General features: G+C 37.9%; 2 protein-coding genes across 7 annotated transcripts in view; one reads left to right on the top strand and one right to left on the bottom strand.

Moving 5' to 3' along the window:
* LOC128741252 (flotillin-2) overlaps positions 1 to 24,211 on the top strand; it is a 366,737-nt gene that overhangs the window by 54,273 nt on the left and 288,253 nt on the right. The window lies entirely within an intron of this gene.
* Positions 10,289 to 24,211, bottom strand: part of LOC128741256 (uncharacterized) — a 43,589-nt gene continuing 29,666 nt past the window's right edge. Inside the window, exons 3-4 of the mRNA XM_053836932.1 lie at positions 20,515 to 22,676; positions 10,289 to 13,159 (exon numbers count right to left, since the gene is read on the bottom strand). Coding sequence (XP_053692907.1) covers positions 11,346 to 13,159; positions 20,515 to 22,372 — 3,672 coding nt within the window. The 5' untranslated portion in view covers positions 22,373 to 22,676 and the 3' untranslated portion in view covers positions 10,289 to 11,345. The remainder of the gene's footprint in view (positions 13,160 to 20,514; positions 22,677 to 24,211) is intronic.

The raw sequence follows: 24,211 nt of genomic DNA, 5'->3' as shown, positions 1-24,211 counted from the left end.
AGAGCCAGAGTGGGACGAATATGTTATTTTGGGCACATACTTAGAAGGGAAAGGAAACATCCGCTACGCAAAGCATGGAAATTAAAATGTCGAAAAAGAAAGGAGGGCAGACCGTGCTTCACATGGAACGATTCGTTAAGGCAAGACTTGGACAAATACGAAGATATGACTAACAGTGATTGGAAAGATCTAGCAGAAAACAAGCAAGAATTGAAACGCAAAGCTGAAGAAATATATAATAACGAAAACAGCGAAATTTCAGAAGGTGAATCATCAGATGACGGAACAAACGAAAAACCTACGAAGTACAAACCTAATAAAAAATAGTACACACAGATTGATGGAATAAAATACAAGTTAGGATAAAACTAGAAAATATTAAAAATCATAGCATAAAAAAAAAGAAGAAAAACTTACCTATTAAAAGGAATAACAATTATATAAATAAAAAAGAACAAAAGATAAAACACAAGAAAAAAAAACAAACAAACAAAAATGCTGAAAAAGCAAACAAAAAAAATATATAGAAAAAGTCATCAGTACTCTGAGTTAGAACAATAACAAGTAAAATATTTCATTATAGGTACAGAATTCACAAGAACCAAGGGGTAATACACAATGCTGGAATCGTCACGGGGATAGGAAGTCACCATCGCTGTGCCTTCTCCTGGTTTTCTGGTCTCTTTTGTTTTTCACTTTCTTTTTAGGATCAAGTATGAACAGGTTACAAGCACTCTGAGGAGGTCTACAACGCTAACAGGGCTCAATTGCAACAGAGTTCTTGGTACAAGAAACTAATATTGGATGTAGATGTTGTATCACATAATAAAACAAATGTGTAGGTACAGACTTAAAAAGGTAATGTTACTTATTTTCTTATCTACTTATATTATAAAATACAATTAAATATAATACCTGTATTAAATAAATAAACCAGAATCGGGAAGAGGGAGGGACCATCAGAGCACTTGTTTGAAGCGGTGTGCCTAGGGAGAGTGAAACAGTCAACTTCCTAGGGTTAATCTTGGCCCGATTAACAACACATAGTGGATAATGAGCGGGCTCTTCTCCCCACCTGCTGGAGTCATTCTGCATTAAGACGGCTTATTCAAAGATTGACTCAGGCGACTTAGCTCTTGGAAGGAGATTCTCTAAACCCCTGGTACGTGTAAGTGATGTTGCTTGCCGACCAATTCCCTTTTGGCCCTTCATACAAGAGTTGGGAAGCATGACCGATCGTTGAATATGTACAACTCTTTTTGACATGATAGGCTCATTGCTATGAACGGATGTTCTGCTAAGGCGGTGGTAGTACCATATATTCATATTCATAGTTATTATAAGTAGTTTAAGTTTTTTATATGGCGCACCTCATTGAGTTTAAATTTGTTTTCATTTCGTTTTTTAATAGGCCAGTTTTAAAATACAGATACCAGTTTTAAAATGATATATAACAATAATATTTACATCCGCGATAACTATTTAATTTTTTGAGTTTTTTAAAATGACTTATTTTTCAAACTTTTAAAATGGGCAACTTTGACGGCTTATTTCTACATTGTTTTTTTCTATGAAAATTTTATTCGCGAATCATAAAAATATAGACAATTTACTACAAAACTAATATGTGAAATTTTACATTCGGCAATTTTGGTCGCTACTTTATATGGAGCCCTTCTTATGTGGAATGATTCAAAAGCTAGGCAATATAAAATGAAAACGAGAGATATTGGAAGGGGGTTATTCACTTATCATGGTTCGAAGGTCACGCAACGCGGCTAGAGGGACTAAAAAGGCGTTGTGTATTATGAGTTTGGTCAAACCTGACTATTCCATCGGTATCGGTATACAAATTGGGCTAAAATTGATTCGTTTTAATGAGCGAAAAGACATGATAAAATTATTGCGCTGCATGACAATGCTCGGCCTCGTGCTGCAATAGTCACGAAAAGTACAAGAGCATGCTCAATGACCTCGCCGTCTTCTTATCATGACGCATGGTGTATCAGTGCCAATAATGCATCGTTTTCGTATGCACTTAGAAATATTTTTGAACTTTAGAACTTCAGACGATGCGTTAATAAATATTTTAATAATGTATTGCTATATTTTTATTTAAAAATAGGTATTCAACTTAAAACATAAACTTTAATTTGTACTTTGTTTAATTTCTTTCAGGTATGGAAAATACATTGTGAAATACACCAAAGCAGTAAAAGGTAATCGTAGAGATATAGCTAACGTCTTCGGCCTCTCAGTTGGCTGGTCTAAAAAGTCAGTCACCAGATATGTTCGAAACTCGACTGGGAGAAACTGTTAGAGTCAATAGCATAATTGCACTATCCAGGCAATTGTCCAGACATCAGTTGGCTGCAAAATCTGTCAATCAAAGAAATGCAGAAGCCCAAATTTCGTCGAAATACAGCGCCAAAAATTTGTTTTGCTTTGCTTTGTTCTATATTAAAAAACTTTTAAAAACTTTTAAAAATTTAGTTGGTTGTAGAAAATCTGATAACCCTGAATTGAATAATTTTTGCTTTCTAAAATTTCAATTCTAGAATCGCTCAGTTTCATATACTTACCTTTCTAGAGAAGTTGGTTGAAAAAAGCTTTACTTTTTCAAAAACTTATCTAGAATAAACAGCTGGATATGCGAAAAGTATCGTTATTTCCAAGAAGATACGATATCTTTTGTACAGATACTTATACTTTTCATCTTTTCAATACATCTATGGTGAAACGTGCCTTTTTTCAGTAATAAAAATAGGTTACTCTAAATTTAAAACGTCATTGAGCAGCCATTTCATGTTGAAATTTTTTGCGTTATCTATCGCTCACTTGGGGTCATAATGAACGGATATTCCTGCAAGAGACACTGACTTGTCATCATTTTCATAGTTACTGTACGTACATTTTTTCGTACCATCATCCGGGGTGACATTGGGCCACGGGGGTGAGATTGTGCCAAAAACCAAAAATGTTTGTTTATAAAAATAGATTAGATCTATGCAAACTGATGGCTCAAGATGATTTGAATCATAACATATGGAATGGAACACAAATAATATTAGCGAACAGTTTGGCTTAAAAAGGGTTTCAAATTTTAGAAAAAAAAATACTGGGAAAAACGTTGAGAATAAGTGTCTCATATAAACAAACCAAAACAAGAAATCGCATCAACTTGTTATTCTGAAGATAGATAAAGTATTCATCTACAATGTATTGAAAAGTTATTATGCGTTGGACGGCTTTTGATTACGAAAATAAATTTGTTTCTAAGCTTTGCACTTTCCGAGCTCCACGAGGTGAGATTGTGCCAAACTATAACGATCGGTTCGGCGAGTAAAATTCACATACACAACAAAAATTCGTCAGTGTATACCAATACACTTGCATTGCTTACTAGAGAACACAATATTTTGACAATTTGGATTGTATTATCTTTAAAAGAGCAAACAGTATCGTACGTCTGCTGCTTAATTAAAATACATTTTTAGTTTTTCTCGAGAATGTTTAGTTTAGTTTAGTTCATTGTAACTAAACCATCTATCTGGTAGTTGTTAACTAAACATTAAAGTATATATTGACAGGCTTTGAATCAACTTAATCGCTAAATTGTGTGTACAACAAATTAAAGAACAAAAACCTATGCTTTTTTTGTACAATCTCACCCCGGCAGACGGTAAGGAAGATGCAATTGCTTGGCCGTTGACATCAGTGATCATACACAGGTAGTTTATTGACAGTAACAAGACATCTGTAAACCTGTTTATATCTCAAGCGTGAACAAACTGAGCAGACATAAAATAAAAGCGGGTTTCTTTTGGGCATTCCTCAGATGCCGTAAAATTACGAGGAGTGGTCACTTCCAACATGCTCTGTCCATAATTGTCTACCAACCACCACAGGGAATAGAAAAATCAAACCTTTGGAACACTCACAGCGTAATTCAGAAAAGGATCAGTATGATTTTATTTAAGGATCCTCTAGCTTGCTTGAATATATTTTCTTGGTCGTACGATAACCAATCATAACATGAAATTTGACACGTTTCTGAAGATCGAATTTTAGAAAGTATGCAATCACACCCAAACTTGAATGAGCAGTGTTTTATTATATTCTGTTATATTATATTCGTCATTTACGAGATTTTCTTTCATCTATTGCATCCATAATAACAGACTACAATTGTTTACAAAATTCTATGCCTCTATTCGGTAAGCCTTGTGTACAAACTATCCAACTTCCTCAAAAAAAGTGGAAGCAATTTGAATCAAAGTTTAAAATTCCGTATATTTACTCCAAGTGATCAGAAGATGCTTTTCGTCATGCTCAAAACAGATCGGAAAACCAAAAGAACTTTTAGTTTTTGAAAAATATTAAAAATAGTGATTTTCTTACGTTATCTTTCGTCCATAACGAAGAGACAATTTCACGCGTGATACTGAAATCTTACCTATTCTTCCACCAAAGCTCCATGGGTTTGATTTTCACCTATGTGATGAACTAGAAGTTTCTATGGAATTTTTTTCTATTTCTTCCAATGATGTTGGTTTGGATGGGATACTCTTTAAATTTGTGAAAATGATCTTACCGTATGTGATTTCTCCCATCACTTACCTACGTTTTCAACCTAATTATTTTAACTTAGAAATACTGTTGCGCTTGGAAAGCATCTTAATCAGAAAATTCTAAACGGTCTTACATAAATAATCTCCGACCGATTAGTATCTTTTGCTGTTTGTATAAAAATTTTGAAAAAAATCCTCAAAATCAGATCCAAGCGTTTTTGAAACGTTTTGATAAATCCGTATCATTCAGTTTGTCGTTCTTATCATAGCACAATTGATACCACAATAGGACACCATACGAACCGTTGCTTTTCAAGAGATGGCGCTTTTGTAGTGGTAGTAAAATCAAAATTTCACACTTATCTATGTTTACCTACCTGAAAAACAATCACTAATCATATTTTATTTGTGGTACAGTTACTCTGTTATACTTAATTTTGGTAAAAAACAAACATTTCTTATGCCTCTTCATAGCATCTTACTACCATGTTTGCGACATTTCAATTCGAAAAAACTAAATTTCGCAACATGAACGCAATAAATAAAAGCAATGTTTACCAACTATTTATTGGTTCAGGTGTCAAACGTTATATTGCGATTAGCGATAAACACAAAAGAAACTGAGATGCATGAGAGAGTAATGTTGCTGCTTTGAGTAAATTTAATTGTCGCGCAAAATTAAGTTGTTTCCAAAATGTGCAATATGCGTTACAAAGTAACGACATCTGTTGTATTCAAAAGGGAAACATTGATAGTTTCAAGCATACTCTCACGTATGGCGCATGATGAAACACTAGCGCCAACTTCTGTTATTTATTATCAGAAACTAGAGGCGGTGTCCTATTGATATAACTTTATTATAGAGTTTGAAATGGAGTAGTTCTCAATCTACAAGTATGAGTTTAATAAATAAATAAAAAAAATTAATCTGCACCAAAAATGGTTCTAGTGCTTTTTTGTCCTCTCTGTGACGGGAGCGTAGACAAAGTCGGAAACACACGTAGCCGAATAACACACGTCGATCGATCAGAATTCAGAGTATGGTTTCTGATTAGGCTCGATCGTAATGTTGAACTAAGCCGAATATTGTAAGCCTAAAATGTAGAAAACACGAATTTGAAACTAGCTTAAATATTATAACTTGTCTGATAATGCGTACTATTAAATATATAATATTTCGAAATTGTTATTCAAAATAGATTTGTGTTGTTAACTTTCAACTATAGCGAAGTTGAAGGTTTTGAGTTAACCTAAACGAATCAATGCAAAGGTTGCATATTAAAACCTTATTGTTAACCGATTATGCTCCACACTTTTCCAGCAGAGATAAAAAGCTGAAACTTTCAGGAAAATTTTGTTGTAGATCAACTAAGAAAACACCGCAGAGATATATTTTTAATTTTGCCCCTATGTCCCGCAACGTTTCAAAATGCAAACGTACGTTTCTTAGGGTCCAAGTTGATATCTCAAACCTGTTCATCTCTAGAATCGAGAGAAGGGCGTTTTCGGAACACTGGGAGGAAATGGGTTAAAATGACGGGCATTGGTTGGAATCAGCTGATCATGCAATGCATTAACCTTAATGTACCTACCTACTAGTCATATGGATTTCAAACACTTTCTTTAATGATAAACTTTATTTATTTATTCGCATATATTTTCATAATATAGTGACGGTACTCAGACAGATTAACAAATGCGCACGCCTATCAAATTCCACACGCGCATTCTTGGTTGTGTTTGCCGCTATTCTGCTCCTAATTCTTCTCACGCGTCTGCAACGATAATTAAAAATTCAATGCATTGCAAATTAAGCGAATTCATTCTTCATTTCATTACTAAAATAACTGCATAATATCTGCAATATGCCGTGTAGTGAAGCAACTTACATGTCGTCAATGAAACATGAATGTACTGTAGGCACTTTTCGCGAAGTGAAATTAAGCGGTCAGCTGCAAAAACCACAAAATTTATTGAACTACGCTGGTGTGCAGAGGCTGGGCCCCACCGTCTCTTTCTCTTAACCCAAAAGTCCGCAGTTTTTAGTCCCCTATTTTTGCGATAGGTAAATCAATGGGGTAAAAGTTGGTCCAGTTTAAAATCCTATTTAATTCTTATTTCATGCACAATTTCAACACTGTTTCCAAGCCCAATTTTAGGTCTATATAGGTCAATTTATACCTATTCACTTTCAAGGCCAATTTCATAAAAGAGCAACGGTGAAAATGTGACGAAAACTGAACGAACGGAATAGAAAAAGAGGAAAAACGCGAGAGAAAAAAGAAGAAAAACTGGCGTGCAAAAAAGAAAAACGAAAGAAAAATCGTGACACAATGGGAACGAAAACGGAACATAGAATAAGAAAACAGTGGAAAAGAAGTACAGTGGATTATAGTGGTCTATGTACATAAGACTTGTTAATAAACAATATTCGACCATTTTTTATTTCAAAACTACCTTGGAACACAATATTCGACTTTTACTCGTTAAATCCTGTCATCTGATGGGTATCATTGTGGGGATTTTGCATTTTGTCCAGTCATATGCGATCATTTTATAACTGTTATAAAGGACGGAGCAGTGAGAATAGATGTTCAACGCGTAGTAAATAACTGAAGCATAGTAAGTCGAAACGTCCGCCGAAAACATTTTAGTTCTTATTTCTCACCGAAAACGTCAACAAGAATCACATATAGAATTTCACGGTGACGAATCCCAACAACAATTTCATAAAACTGCTAATAAAAAAAATATGAACTTCAACTGAACTTCCTGACGACCACTATTAATCTGCCTTCCGAACAAGGGGCCCACTCTTCAGTAGGTCATTATAACCTCTTTAAGAATCAGGTTTTCAGCTTAACCCCTCTAAGGTCTACATCATTTTTAGCACTGCAAAATTCACTAAAATGGTCATAACTTTTTTATCTTTTAATATTTTTCCACCAAATTTGGGAATTTTGCCGAAAATATTTTCTATTTTCATAATATCTATAGATAATGGCCCTATGTCATATGGTCCGGGAGTTATTTTAAAGTTCCTTGGGGGACCGAGATATGGCTTTTTTAGATAAAGTTATCAAATATCTAAAATTTGTTTAAAATCTGTTGATTTTTGTAAACATATTATCAACTGTGGACATATCAGTTACTTTGCCGCAGTTATGAGCCATGCTGCGCGCCATCCAGATCCGGGGGGACACTATGAATCCGGAACCGGTTCCCGTAACGGGACATTTCAGCATCAGTAAAGCATGTCATGTCGCATATAAAAAAACATTCGCATTCGACAAAATAGCGATTGGTGATCATCTCATGTCTCTCAGAGGCCGTATGACCAGTTCCGGGTCCGGGGAGGGTTTCTTTTCTGATTCAAGCACGGAACGGATTTCGGAGGAACTTGTCCGGGACCTGGAATCGGCCATATGGCCTCTGAAAGACATGAGATGATCGCCAATCGCTATTTTATAGAATTCTGATGTTTTTTGATATGCGACACGACATGCTTTACTGATACTGAAATGTCCCGTTACGGGAACCGGTTCCGGATTCATAGTGTCCCCCCGGATCCGGATGGCGCGCAGCATGGCTCACAACTGCGGCAAAGTAGCTGATATGTCCACAGTTGATGATATGTTTACAAAAATCAACAGATTTCAAACAAATTTTAGATATTTGGCAACTTTATCTAAAAAAGCCATATCTCGGTCCCCCAAGGAACTCCGGAATAACTCCGGGACCATATGGCATATGGCGATTATCTATAGATATTATGAAAATAGAAAATATTTTCGGCAAAACTTCCAAATTTGGTGAAAAAATATTAAAAGATAAAAAAGTTATGGCCATTTTAGTGAATTTTGCGGTGCTAAAAATGATGTAGACCTTAGAGGGGTTAAGTAATCCTATCACATTCAACAGAAATCAAAAATCAACAGCTACCACCATAATTTATTGAAGTCCTTCGCCACAAAGCTTTAAGACATACAGCTTCCCAACAAACATTTTTGTTGTATAATAGCTTATCAAACGCTAGGTTGCTGAAAACTAACTGTATAATGGTTGAATAAACTGCTCTCCGCATAAAATATTACTTTAGTAGTAGCATTGTTGTGTTACTCTAGTAAAATGCTAAATCAGTCCACCAGCTTTGTAAACTTGAAAATACATCCAGGAGTAGAAAAGTTAAAGTTTTACTGTCGGACCATCCGGATCGATTTGGTTTACAGTGACTTTAATAAAGCATCCCATAATAAATTTTCAGCAGTTTCCGTTGGTTTGCAGCATATGCGCATTAAATTATATCGTACATATTGATATGTTAGGTGGATAAAATCAACACGTCATCGAAATTATGCAATTTTCGAAAACTGGTTGTTTTAACAAAACGAATTTATTCAGTTAGTCAATCTCAATTTCTAGCGAAATAATTCTAGTTGCTTCCTGTGACTGGAAAACCGATGATAACTTTCTTTCTGCAAGACACTTTGCTTTGATGAATTTTTGTTTGCGAGCTAAAACAAAATAGAATATGGCAATATGGCCTCGGATACAAAATGATTTCGGTATGGAATTGTGGATTAATCAGGGTGATACCGTTTTAATAGCTCTATTTAACTAACAGATTTATTGCGGTTTGATTAGCAACCGTAATAAGATCAATTTTGATTGGTGCGCTATATTGTATTGCTACGCACACGTTTATAAGTGCCGTGATGTAGTCAACTAGTTTTATCATGGTAATATTAGTAACCACAATAAATTTGCTTTATTGACAGTTTTATTACGGTTTTATAGCTACAAGTGTGTTTTGACTCATATCCTCTTGGTATTGCGTATATAAAACCAGAGGTAATGATTAATATCGCTATAAAACCTTTACAAAGTGCTAGTAAAACCAAGTGGTTTTAGAAGAAGAGTGATACGTTTACTTGAGGTTATAAACTGATTCTTATAGAGGTAATGAAAACATTCTGAGTACTGAGCCACTTGATCAGAGGGCAGTTCTATAGCGGGTAACAGAAAGTTCTGGCGGAGTTCATAGTTTTATCAGCGTTTTTATGAAACTGGTCATGAAAAGCACTATTGGAACGTAATCAAACTTAGAATTGGTACTTTAGATTTGGTTATTTTCGAAAAATTTGTCAAATCTCAAAGATTTAAAAAAATACAAAAAAAGGGTTCATAAATAGCTCTTTGCCAGATTCTAGAGTATAATTTAAGCTATCTTCACGAGAATGAGGCAAATCGGAGGGGACTTTCATGTTTGTTTTGTTTTGGCATGATTTAAGAAAATATACGATTTATGATTTTTATCATAGGTTTGGAAAGTTTTTTCGTTTAGTTTTCTGAAAACACGCTTAATTTCCTTGAAACTTTTCATTGACATTATTTCGATCAAATAAGTAATTTTCAAGATATGATTTTTTGGAAAAAAAAATCTGATTGCTAAACACGCCCTTTTGAAAAGCTACACTAGATGAAAAAGTTATGTTTAATTGAAAATGAATTGATTGAAAATGAAATTAATTTAATTGAAAATGAAATTGAAAATCCTTGCGTGGTATCCAACATATCAGGAAAATTTCATTCCAATCAAAAAGAATCGAGACAAACCGTTTTGCTATATTTGTGCAGGTAATACTCTTTAGCGAATTATTGCACCGACAAATAAATTACATCACATTTATCTGTTTCATGGATGTTTTATTGCAGTCCTCTTCTCCTGTAGATAGGTATACCTACAATAGTGAAAGATCATAATTATAAGGTCGTTTCTCTAAGTCCTGGGGAATAATTGGCTAACTGGTTATAACAGATGGCAATGCATTCTAATTTATTTCAATTCTAATCACGTCGTTTAGCCTGCAGCTATAAAAAAAATCGTTAAAATGGACCTTCTGATTCTATCAAGAATCGTTTGCGCTTCAATAGTTCCAGTTAGCAATTTCTGATTGAAATCGGACTTACAATGCATTAATGCAGTAAACATTCTGCTACCGGGGGATGATCGTGATCACGGCCAATTGCAATGCACAGAGCATTAAATTCTGCTGCCCTTCCACACACAGCTGTATTGTTGTTTATGCACAAAGTGCCCTACCTGAACAAAACAGCCCTGCAGTCGTGAATATTTTCCCGGAAGATGATTTTCCTTCATTGCATTGTTTAAAGTGAGTTCTATTCGGCATTCTAATGCAGTAGTCATCAACGTCATCAACCACCCTTGAGTTAGAATCAGCTTAACGACAATGGCTGTTTCTAGAAATTTACTAGACCCTCTAAAGCTAACCGCGTCACCGCATTATTTTCCACCGACGACAACCTGTGGAGGCGGAGTAACCAGATTTCGCTAATGCGGTTCAGGAAATTTAATTTGCATCTTGCTGACTGCAGCCCGTAACGCTTGAAGGTGCTACTGACTTGTGCATATCACGCCGTTTTACGCAGCTGCGAGTTCCGTCGTAAATTACTGCGGCTTTGGTGTTGATCGGTCAGTTTAACGGGTTACGGAGTTAATCAACCGTGCCGTTATATTCAACGGTTCCGCTACAGGAAATATGGCATTTATGCCTTCTTCATGGCGATAATCTAGAACGGCAGCTGCTAAAATATTCCCGTATTTTCAGTAAAATTTTCAAGATCATGTGAAGTAAAACACTATTGCAATATAAGATTTGCTAATACTATTTATTTACAGTCTTTTGCATAGATTAAATCACATATGATAATGCCTTTCTCGTATTTGCACAGGCTGCGTTTCTTTAGTCATCGCTATCGTCGAACCATATTCCAGTCTTCTTTAATTATGTCTGCTGCTTTTTCGGCGATCATAATCGTAGGAGCATTGGTATGTCCTGCCGTTACTTTCGGCATTATGCTTGCGTCCACTACTCGAAGTCCTTTGATGCCATGCACTCGCAGTCTGGGATCAACGACCGACGACGGATCCTTCCGAGGACCCATTTTGCATGTGCCCACGTGGTGATAGATGGTGTAGGTGGCATGTCTGGTGAAACAACGCCAATACTCATCGGAATTGAATTCCAAATGTTCACATCCTGGCATTGGTATCGGTAACAGGCGAGCATTAATTCGTTGCATTGCAGGCTGTTTCACAATTTCAAGAGCTTTTCGAATAGCTTTCACAGAAATGTCCAGATCATAGGGATCAGAAAAATAGTTCGGTTCAATTACTGGATATCGAAACGGATTGGCACTTTTTAGATAGATTCGTCCGTTACTGCGAGGTCGGAGAATTAGAGGAAATACGGTGAATCCGCTTAGACCGTTTCGTTGTATGTCGCCAAACATTCTCTGGAATGTGTCATGTTTATAGTTGAAGTTCAACTCAAAAGATGGATCCCCAGCCATCGTCCCACCGATTTGGAGTAGTTCAAAGTCGGGCCAGCCATCGGGGTCACCGGGATGTTCAGAGTCGAAAAAGCTAATCGTTTCACATCCTCCAATCGACGTAAATGGTCCATCATGATTTAGTTGATAATTCATGAAATTTTTGAGATTCAACATTCGTTCAACCATCATGCTAGAAATGTTGTTGGCCAAAAATGTGAGCGCTCCTGCAGCAGTATGGTCCTGGAAATTGTAGCCCACTTTTAAATCCATAATTGATTTGATTCCCTTGTGCTCTAGATGTGCCTTGGGACCAATACCAGATAACATCAGCAAATGTGGCGATCCAATGGCACCAGCTGACAAGATAACTTCGTACCGTGCCTTTACCGTGTAATATTTGCGTTTATAGTAAAATTTCACACCCACTGCACTTTTGGTTTCTTTGTCTATGATAACTTTGGTAACTTGGCTCTTCTTTTTGACGTGAAGGTTAGTTCTATTTCTAAGCGGATATAAATAGGCTACATTAGTACTATCACGATAACCGTTTTTGGTTGAGCTTTGAACAAATGAAACTCCGATTTGACTTGGTCCGTTATAATCTACATAGGGAATCCCTGATTCGGTCGCAGCTTCTACAAACAATTTGGCTATTGGAGACTTATAAGGTACGTAGGAAACTGATACCGGCCCGTCTTTCCCCGCGTACCCTGCGTATGCATCTGGAACAACACTGTTTTCTAACTTTTGAAAATATGGCAGCACATCCTTATAGCTCCATCCATCATTTCCGGCTGCCGCCCAGCTATCGAAATCTCTCCGATTCCCACGGGTGTATATCATATAATTAAGAACGCTAGATCCGCCCATGACTTTACCCCGTGGGAACCGACACTGGTTATTCTTAAACGCTAGACAATACTTATCGCTCGGCTTTGTTCTATAATCCCAATTCACGTCATAGTTTTGAAGATAGTGCACGAACATCGGAACGTCCATTAGTAGGTTTTCATTTGCACCTGCTTCTATGAGCAAAACTTTCCAATCACTAATTTCGGATAATCTCGCAGCTAGAGCACATCCTGCCGATCCTGCTCCCACTATCACAAAATCATACTCTTCGTCGATGTTTTTGCGGTCCGGAAGTTCGTCGTTCAATCGTTTTCCACCATCCTGCAGGAACTCGATCATTGACACAATACTATCTTGCGCCAGAGCTGACCAGCAGCCCACTAGAACTAGGATCAATATTCCGAAAGCAGCATTCATCTCATCAATCAATCAGTATTCATTCACCCGCCCGATTGCAGCACTTGGTGCATCTCGCAAATTTCCGATCAGTCCTACGGTTGCAATTAGACTAGTTCTCGCCGGCAGTACTTTCGTTTATTTAAACAATGCTGCCTCCTGGAAATAATGCAGTGGAAAATGATCGCTTCGGAGATCGAATCTAGAGGGTTGCATTCATGCCGTCTCTTTCCGTCGACCTGTGCACTAAATGCAACTAACTACTACCACAAAGTTCGTGCTCGGGTCGGTACGTATGTATATCGATAAACGCGTGCTGCAACTTGCAAGATGCAGCCGGGGGTTTAAGGAAATGCCGGTCGTGTTTTCTTACGTTCGTTGTTTAGCGTACAACCAACCGGTCATATGCGTAGTTTATACCGTAGTAAACGACAAGGATATGATTAGAACCGTTCATTCACAGATCAGTGGCTTAAGGTTTATAAACAGTTAGACTGGCATGTTCGGCTGAAGGCTTTTCTGGCAAATGTATGCATCTGTTTAGATTGATCATTATTTTTACAGTACAATAACAAAAGCTTTGTGTCTCGTTACTATCTAAGGTTGTTTATATACAGATAATTTGATTTTTCTAAGTTTTATTTCACAATTTAAAAGATGTCAAAGAGGATAATAGCGATGCCGAGTTTTATCAATGCATGTTGAATCATTATAACGAAGGTTTCGTAATCAACTATTCTTTTGATTTTATTTTATTTTTTCTTATATGTAAGCACTTTTTAAGTATTTACATCTGGTTGAGCATACGGGTCTGCGCTTGACCTCAGCATCTGTCAAGGTGAAATGTCACATCAGTTCTTCATCTACAGCTTGGCTGGAGTGGCGATAAAATTACGGAGTAAAACTTGTTCCTTCGTACTGCCGGACCGACATGGTTACGCCCTTCATATCGGTCGAAGAAATTGCAAGCGATTAAGTGAGACGTATCTCTTTTTGTTATTTCCGCAACTGTATCGAACGATATTGAACTTACCACTGAAAGTGAGTAGAATCCGATAATTTTCCCTAAGGGGAAAGAAGGTGACGTACGTAATTTGATTGCTTCGAAATTATATGCTTCCAATTTGTGAATTCCGATCGTTATAATTTACTGTTGTCGTCGATAATTTGAATAACAACTGCAATAAAAATAATCAAGTTCTTTCAGCAGCAAAAACGCATAATTATTTAATTAATTGAACGTTCAGTATTGAGAAATTGCGGTAATTAACGATCATATACGGCATATAAAAGTGCATCATCATCTTCTATCTATACCTATAAAAAAGGATTTCTGTATGTCTGTCTGTCCTTATGTTCCTTTTAGTATCGAAAACTACTGAACCAATCGGCGTGAAAATTTGCGTGTAGGGGTTTCTAGGGCTACTGAAGGTTCTCTCGATGGCAAAAGACCCCTCCTCCCACTAAGAGGGGGGGGGGGCTCCCATACAAATCTATGCCTATAAAAATGGATTTCTGTCTACTCTATGTTCCTTATAGAATCGAAAACTATTGAACCGATCGGAGTGAAAATTTGTGTGTAGGGGTTTTTGGTGCCAGGGAAGGTTCTTATGATGGTTAGAGATCCCTCTGCCCACTAAGAGGGGGGGGGGGGAGGCTCCCATACAAATGAAACACAAATTTCTGCATAACTCGAGAATTAATCAAGCAAATGGAACAAAATTTTACATGTGGATCTTTTTGGAGACAGGAATTTTTTCTATGGTGAATTGAGACCCCTCCCCACTTTAGGAGGGCGGGCTCCTATACAAATGAAATACAAATTTCCTCATAACTCGAAAACTAATTAATGAAATGGAACCATATTTGGCATGTGGGTGTTTTTGGAGGCATGAATTTTTTCTATGATGAATTGAGACCCCTTACCTTTTTAGGAGGGGGAGCTCCAATACAAATGAAATACAAATTTTCTTATAACTCGAAAACGAATCAAGCAAATGGAACCAAATTTAGCATGTGGGTGTTTTTGTAGGCAAATTTTTTTTCCTGTGGTGAATTGAGACTCCTCCCCTCTTTAAGAGGGGAATTATGACCCCTCTGCCTCTTAAGAGGGGGGGCTTGCATACAAATGAAATACAAATTTCCTCATAACTCGAGAACTAATCTATCAACTGGGACCAAATTTGACATGTGGGTGTTTTTGGAGACAAGAATATTTTCTATGGTGAATTGAGACCCCTCCCCACTTTGAGAGGGGGGGTTCCTATACAATTGAAATACAAATTTCCTCATAACTCGAGAATTCATCAATCAAATGGAACCATATTTGGCTATTTAAAGTGTTTTTGGAGGCATGAATTTTTTCTATGATGAATTAAGACCCCTCACCCCGCCACTGCGGTGAGGCAGCCCCCCATAGAGATCACCTCTATCTAGGTTTATTTATTTTCCTAGATCTACTGACCTCTATTACTTTGCTTCAGTTGGGTCAACCCTGCGAAATGGTACTTTTTACGAAAAGATTTTCCGTGCAATGATACATTCCGCGTAAGGTTTTCGCGAAATGGTATTCTGCGAAACTCTATATTCCGCGTTATGGTCAACCGAGAATTGGTGTTCCGCAAAATGGTATTCGGTGAAATGATTTGTAATGATGGCGAATATTTAAATGCTATCCGCTTCATTTTATCAGGCTAAGCAATTGGGGGAGTTATTTTCTACTTTACTGTGAGGAAAATTTGTATATTGAAACACTCATGAACTCCCCAGAAACTTGCAAAACTCGAGATGGTGACAAAGCCCATCCGAGCTTTACGATTTATATACAACACACTTAAAAAAAGTACTGAGTTCGGTAAAATTTACCGAACTTAGAATAGCCGAACGTTCGGTAAAATTTTTTTGTGATGCCAAAGATTACTAACGATCCGTAAACGTCGATTGGCACCATCGAAGTTTTTACCGAACATTCGGCTGTTCAGAGTTCGGTAAAATTTTACCGAACGTTTTAAGTGTGAACACAAGTTAATTTGTGGCAATACGAAGTTTGTCGGGTCAGCTAGTACTAAATAAATAGCAAAATTAAAAGGAAAAGCTACTTTTTAATTTTTTTTTGAATCACCTTAATCTTTGGAGCCGAGACTTACTATATAGAGCTGTGAAATGACAAAAAGTGTACAAAGAAAAAGTTCACAAGACATTATACTGCTAGAGGCGAAGATAATGTTTTTCGTGATTATTAAAATCGAGCATGAAACACAATGAAACGATACCGCCTAGAACAGTGATTGACTGTTTTATTAATTGTTTATTCCAGTATACATAACCATGATTGGCATGAAATGGAATCCAGATAAGATATCATCCAGAGAATGAACGGATCTGGCAATCTGTCATATCCGATAGCTTCTAACACTTAGTTTAAATTCATATCAATCACATAACTCTCGTTATTAAGTAATTTACTACAGTTTTTGCACTCAATCGTTACCATTTCTGAGACACAATGACAGGAACACTAATGTTTTTCGTTATAATTAAACTACTAAACCCATATAGTACAGATTCTCTTTTCATTCTGCAGAGTAAGCGTCACCAGATTATATTCCAGCAAGTACACTCGCTGGAAATTTGAAATTTATCTCGTTTGAATAGGCAGATGTAAATTATTAATTTTAATAGCACTTTTATTTAACACCGTTTTCGTGCTTGATTGCTTTGTTTGTTTTATAGTCACTTTAACCAGCTTGGGTCATTCGTGACTTCTGCGGGGTTGGGATTTGAACCCGGTTCCTCGGCGTGAGAGGCGTGAATGCTAACCACTACGCTGGGACTGACCCCAGCACTTGATTGCTTTGATTTAGTCAATCATTTTCAGTATTCATATTTTATAGGTACAATATTTTAGAAAATAAATATCACGAAATAAAAATAACATAAAAAATTAAATGTTATGATCGTGTATGGTATGAATCGCACAAAATATTTCCATAATCGATCGACCTTAGTTGTACGGAATATACAATTTCGAAATCAGCAATATCTTCACAATTTATTGCTCAGGTGTCCAGCAGCAATGATTTCCGACGTGTAAATATTACCCTCCTCACCTGAGGGAAGATGTTACAACAGATTATTGCTAGTTAGTTTACTGGTTACAAACGACCTTCCGTGCTCTAATGTGGCCGATGCTCTAACACTTAATTGCCAGACATGAATTAGCCCTACACTAAACGGTTAATTACGTGAAGAAGCTATGTAATTAGCAGCTCCTCTACTGCATCATTATTCATCCATTATTGAACCGATATGTTTATGAATGCGTCACCAACTGGGGATTTCTACAACAGATAGCTTTCACAGGTACTTCCACGAGTACTGTGAGTAACTTGTAAACTATACGTTTGTCCTTTTGGTGTTGCAATGGCAACTATAGTGATGCATGACAATTTGCTATCTGTTTTCTTTTTGCTTGCAAAAGCCAAATACGTTTAATTTATTTTGGAAAGTACAAATTAGCACCCTAAAAAAATAAAAATGTTTGCATCTTAGCTTAACCTTCGCTTTTTTAGAGAGTTACAATTGGACGAAAAAACTTCGAAGCTGCTGTGTTTTGTCTTTTTTAAGCTTATGACTCTTACTCGAAGACCACGACTGAAATATCTTTAAGTATATTTAAGTCGTGCTCGAAGACTATGATGGTAATATCCTGTTTGTACAGCTTACGGTAGTACAAGCTCACTAGGATATCGGTTTATTCATTAATATGCGTCGCAAAAGCGGCAATATGTAAATGGTAAAACTAAAGCAGTTTGCAAAGTTTTAACTAGGTAACGGAGGTATTATAGATCGCTTTAGGAAGTGATTGCACTATGCTCAAAATAAGTGACATTTTGCTGCAATGTATAGTAAAGTAAGTTCAATTGAAGCATATCGAATTACCTAGGTGGTGGCCCAGTTGCTGTGTGAAAAGGGAGCAGTCTGATACCTAGAGCTCTGTTAGGAATCTAGGAGGAGTTAGATTTTTTTATAGATCATAGTCACTTTAATAGCTTGAGTCATTCGTGACTTCTCCGGGATTGGGATTTGCACCCGGGTCCTCGGTGTGAGAGGCGTAAATGCTAACCACTACACCGGGACTGACCCCCAATGTAATTACCGCGGCAGATAATGCACGAGAACGACTTTCCAGACAGACAGACACGGCTGATCTAAGCTACTTTGGAGTGAATGATGTGCTACGTGTGGGTTTCAGGGACACTTTCGAGTCCCTTCGAATCGCACAGAGGGTTGCGTCAAGGGGATAGACTGCCCTGTATATAATTTAACATCACTATTGAATCTACAGCAAAAGTAGTCAACTACTAACCTTCACAGACGACCTCGATATCATTACTAGGAACTTTAGGATGATGGAGGTAATCTATCTCAGACTAAAAACGGAGGCTACGAGGATTGGGTTACAAATCAATGCGTCGAAACCAAAACCAAATAGGAAGAGGCAACGGCGATGAACTCGTTCTGATTGATGAGTTCGTATGGTTGGGATCTCTGGTTACCATCGACAATAATGCGAGTAAAGAGATTCAACGATGCATTCAAGCTGGAATTGTGGTAACCTGGCTTACGGAAGACATACGTACACTTGCCGTATTTGAACAAAAGATGTTGCGGATTATTTTTGGCGGAATATGAACGGAAAGCGAAGAATTGTGTTGGCGTATGCACCATGAGCTGCCGGCACTACTTGGAGAGATTCCTTTCGTGCACCTTGCGAAAGTTTGGAGACTACGGTGTGCCGGTCACGTCGCGTTCTCTTCAGGAACCCTCCTCGGCACTAGGAATAGGGAAGCCCAACGTGCCAGATGGCTCGATCAGGTTGAAACCGACTTGCGGTGATGACTATGCGAGGGTTAAATTAATTACTGTACTACTAAAATATTATCGCTCAAAGCTCAAATTGCAAGAAAGCTTTTGAACTGGAAAGTAAAATGAACTGGAGAAATGTAAAAAAGCATCGAAGGAACAATGTTGTCCAAAAACTAATGTGTAACATTAAAAAACAAGTGCATTCCTTCTACTAAAAATTAGCTAAAAATTTTTAATTTGCTAGGATTCTTGTATAACTAAGCAACGAAATTGTCTAAATGTTTTTGTTTTGTCTAAATACCGAAATAAATTAAATAATGAATAAATTACTTTTTTGTGAACCAAGCATTATTAAAATGTATTGTTTATTTTTTTGCACATCATAACTTCCTTGGTTTCCAAACGTTGGTTTAGAAATTTCGCAAAACTCATCAACTTATCATATATTATACCCTTTTAGCTTTGTAGAAGTTAAATTTAAATTCCAAATTAATTGTTATCGGCACCACCTGGTCTAAGTATCACCAATCTAAACTTGGCTGACAGAGAACCACATATATGTGTGCACATGGCGCCACCGACACACCTGATAACTAACAAAATCGAGCAGTTGCTCCAAATGTAGATTCTCTAGCTTGGACATTTGTTCCCTCTAATGAAGCCTTAAAATAAGGCGAAACTCGTGAATTAGGTTTACCCATTAACCTTTGCGGTGCGCACCGGTCTAAGTGGTTTATCACATTCTCAGGTTTTGGCTGACAGTGACTTTATTTTTCTTTATCAAAAATCAAATTCTTTGCTCTAAAGGCGCAACTAATGGACTGCATTGTGATAATTTGCAAGAGACATTCTTTTCATAGTCAAATTGATTAAGAATACATTGATTTATCGTTTGCAAAAAAGCTGATTGGTTGAGACAAATTTTTAAGTCGGCTTATTACATTATTCACCCAGTTCAAGTAAATAAGGGAGTGAAGGATAGATTTTCGTCTTGCAAAACTTGTATAGCCATTATTTAGGCTCAATTATCTAAAAATTTAGGTTAGTAGTTGTGTGGAGTAATTCCTTCCATTTCATTTATCTGACACAACAAAGGGATATGTGATATAAGTAAAACAGCTGTATGGCTTTCGATTGAGTAATTATTCAATTCGTCGTTTTTTGGTGTAAACTTGTTCTTACGCTACCAAGAGCAACTCGTAACACAACTAGTTTCGGGGTTGTTAGCCTTAAGCACTGACAATCTCATCGATACACAAACAGTAAAAGAAAAAAAATAGTTACAGACTTACACGTGACGACCGTATTATGTTCTCACACATATCATTCATCATTCTTCAGTTCACCGCTAAATGGCACACAGTTTTCGCTCTAATTAGATTTTGCAACTAAAACAACTATTACCTAACTATCTATTAAAAAAACATTTCCTAAGGCAATCTAGTTTTAGCTACACGTTTTGTCTACTAACTATGTCCCAGCCAGTCTTCCTTGATCATGTTTGCCCCTTTTTCGCCGATCATGATCACAGCAGCATTTGTGTTCCCACTCACAATGGTTGGCATTATGCCGGCATCGATAACACGCAGTCCAGATACGCCATAGACACGCAATCGTGGATCGACGACTGCCTCCGGGTCCCATTCTGGTCCCATTTTTGTGGTACCCACCGGATGATAGATAGTCATAGAGATGGTGCGTGCCTGACAGTCGAGATAGGCATCGGAAAGAAACTTGTGATGCTTGCAGTTGGGAAGCGGTTTCCGGTGTATTCGGCTACCGAATTGTTTGAATACTTTGGCATCTGCCACGCGCAGAGCTATTTTGGCACCCTCGACGAGTGTCATTGCATCAAATGGGTCTTCGAAGTAGTTGGGATTCATTATCGGATAGTGGAAAGGGTTTTTCGATTTCAAGCGAACCCAACCACGCGATCGAGGACGCAAAAGAAGCGGCATAATTGTCCAACTATACGTGTCGGATATCGGGTGAAATACTTCTTTATAGAGATCTTCTTTCAGACCTAGAATTTTCTTTACACGTGCTCCACCGTCGGAGTTCAATGAAGCCGGTGCCATATGGAACTGTATATCGGGCCAGTCTCGAGAGAGGTTTGCGAACGGGGTATTAACGAAGGCTACGCCTTCAAGTCCTCCGAGCACGGTCATCGGGCCTCGCTCGTTGATGACATAGTTCATCGTAACCGAGGCGGCCTCCAGACGATTTTGCAGAATTGCTACTGGTTTATCAACCAGAAAAGTCAGGCCGCCCATTCCAACGTGGTCCTGCATGTTTTTGCCGACGGGAAGGTCTACCAAAGTTTGAATGCCCACTTCATCTAGATGTTCCTTTGGTCCAATACCTGACAGCATCAAAATTTGCGGGGTATTAATTGACCCTGCGGACATAACTATATCTTTCTTAGCCTTAATAAAATGTCGTTTCCCCTGTCGGAAGAACTCGACACCCATCGCTCGTTTAGTGATAGGATCAATTAGTAGTTTGGTAACATGCGAGTTCATAGCGATGTGCAAATTTTTTCTTAACCGAATTGGCCTCAGAAACGCTTTTGCTGTACTACATCGACTACCTCGTCGAATAGTTCCCTGAGCAATCATGAACCCAGTCTGTTGGGCTCCGTTAATATCTCTGTTTTCATATCCAATTTCGGTGCCAGCTTCAACGAACGCTGCCACCAGAGGTGTATGCCATGGCGCTTCTTGTACTGTTAACAATCCTCCCGTACCATGGTAGGGGTTTTTGGCAAGATATGGGTTACGATTGTCTTCTGATTTGATGAAAAACTGCAGCACGTCGTCGTAGCCCCAACCGGGGTTCCCCAGTGACTCCCAGTGGTTGAAATCATTCCTATTCCCCCTCACGTAAATCATATAGTTCAGTACACTGGAACCGCCGAGTACTTTGCCTCTAGGCCAGTTGCAACGATTATTCACCATTCCCAAGCAGGCTCGGTTGGTTGGTTCTGTTTTATAGGCCCAGTCTAGTTTGCTGAGCTGCAGATATGCAGATAACGATGGAACGTCAGATATTTCGTTCTCGTCCGGACCGGCTTCCAGTAGTAGAACCTTCCATCGACTCACTTCGGTAAGTCTGTTCGCTACCACGGCACCCGCCGAACCACCTCCAACGACTATAAAATCATACTCGGAATATAAGCCCTGCTGATCGATGACGCGAGATTCAGGATCGACACGATCGTACCGGTAGTATGATATCGCTCCCAGCAGGAACGGTATCAGCCATAGACTAGAGCCGACCACGGTGGCTGTTTTGATCACAGATGAAGCTATGAGTACATTGAATACCATTGCTGAAACGATTTAGGACAGCTTGTATTGCATAAAGAGAAACAGATGAGTGCTAGATTAGTGTGCAGGACTGCTGCTTTCGCCAGTTCGATTTCACTTTAATCGTCAAGAATTTGGATCCTTTCTCCAATTTTTACTAGTAGCCCCTGTGCGATGCTGGCTCTGAGTGCGACGGAACATAGCTCACTTTGTCAAGACGGAAAATACGGCTGTTCGAACGTCTTCCAACTTCGAACCCAGTGCTGCGCTACGCTCGTTATGTTTATACGATTCGTCCGCAAATAGTCCAGACCTGTGTCATCACCTGAAAGCAAAAAATAAAAGAACGTTAGTCCGAGATTAATGATTTGTGGTTCAATATGTGTGACAAATGTTCACTGTGCATGTAGTTATTGATTGTCGGATAGTCATTAATTATTGCCTCTTTTTCTGATTCGTTACAGGTGAGAGAATCCAACATTGTGTTGCTACACAGATAAATGAATGAATAAAATAATATGAGTGGTAAGTGATACAACCTCAGCGCGGAAAGAAAATTGAATAACTAGAGACTGATTGGCTGCGTGATAGGGCAATGGCCTTCTAGAGGGCGGTACGCATGTGTACGCGTTTTAATGAGCAAATTGGTCGTTAAATTTCTCTGAAGTTGTTTTAATGTTCCTCGACCTGATATGGCTAATTGCAACGATGCGTATTTCCGCAAATAGACAGCTCATAAAGATGTTATTTTCACGATTATTTTAGCTAGCGTTATTGTCATTATGCATAGGTAGTGAGAGTAAGAGATTTCTTTGAAAATCATTTGTGTAACTTCGTTGTACGTGTTAATGAGGTACAAACAATTTTAGTTGACAATAATAGCATCTTTGGTCACGATTTTTAGTATCTGGGGAATTACCTAAACAATTTCAAAGGATCAACTTCATACCGTGACTCTGATTCGCTGTTCTTTTGAGTCATATAATCGTCAGTATTAGTTTAAATTAATTACTCAAACGGAAAAATGCAAATCTACCCGTCGGTTACTTTCCATTGCACGTTGCGGTTAGACTAGATACAACACAGAACAGCGAATCAGTTTTCGACCTATGAATGTACAAGCAGCTTGGCAATTATAAATTTATTTTATTAAGGTAGTTTATTTAAATTTTGCCATGTGAAAATGCAACGGTAAATTTAACATGAAGTCTTGTCACATTCTCTCAACAACTCCTTTGCTTCATTGTCAAACATGTGAAGACACACACACGGTATTTTATCGCTTATCTACTCGACACTTGATTTATCTACACCGGTTGACAATTCTTTCTAGAATATAGATTATTCATCGGTGGTACCTGAGCCATCGTCAGTCTGAACCAGCTGGAATGGTGAACTGGTTTTCTCGATTTGTTTGGGTGCTTTCCTGTCGCCGACAAGGACGGAAAACAAAACTAGTTTCAACTGCGTACAATATTGCGTCTGCAACCGGCAAAACATCGGAGAGCCGATGGCGATGGTGTCCGCAGTAAATGGTTTTGATTTGTGGCATCGGTTTAGTGAAGTGAAACCGGCCGGCACTGAGGGTAGTTTATGGTAGGTGCCTACCTTTAGGCGTGTGATACGTATACGTATGTGTACCTCGCAGTGGAAGGCAGAAGGATTTTATAGCGGACTAACGCAACTTGTAGGCGGTAGTACTTGCGGACTAGCTCAAATTGTGATATCCGTCAAATAGGACATATTTCATTCAAAATTTCTAGGAGTCTTAGAAAGGATGTTTAAGCCTAAGGTTTTTTTGACGTAGGACTATGTCTTACGGCAAGTTTTGCGATAGGGTGTCATTCCAAAAAATCAAAA

Source organism: Sabethes cyaneus, chromosome 3 (genome assembly GCF_943734655.1).
Source record: "Sabethes cyaneus chromosome 3, idSabCyanKW18_F2, whole genome shotgun sequence".
NCBI classification, from domain to species: domain Eukaryota; kingdom Metazoa; phylum Arthropoda; class Insecta; order Diptera; family Culicidae; genus Sabethes; species Sabethes cyaneus.
Note: the sequence above shows the minus strand (reverse complement) of the source record. Positions and strands in the feature narration are given on the sequence as shown.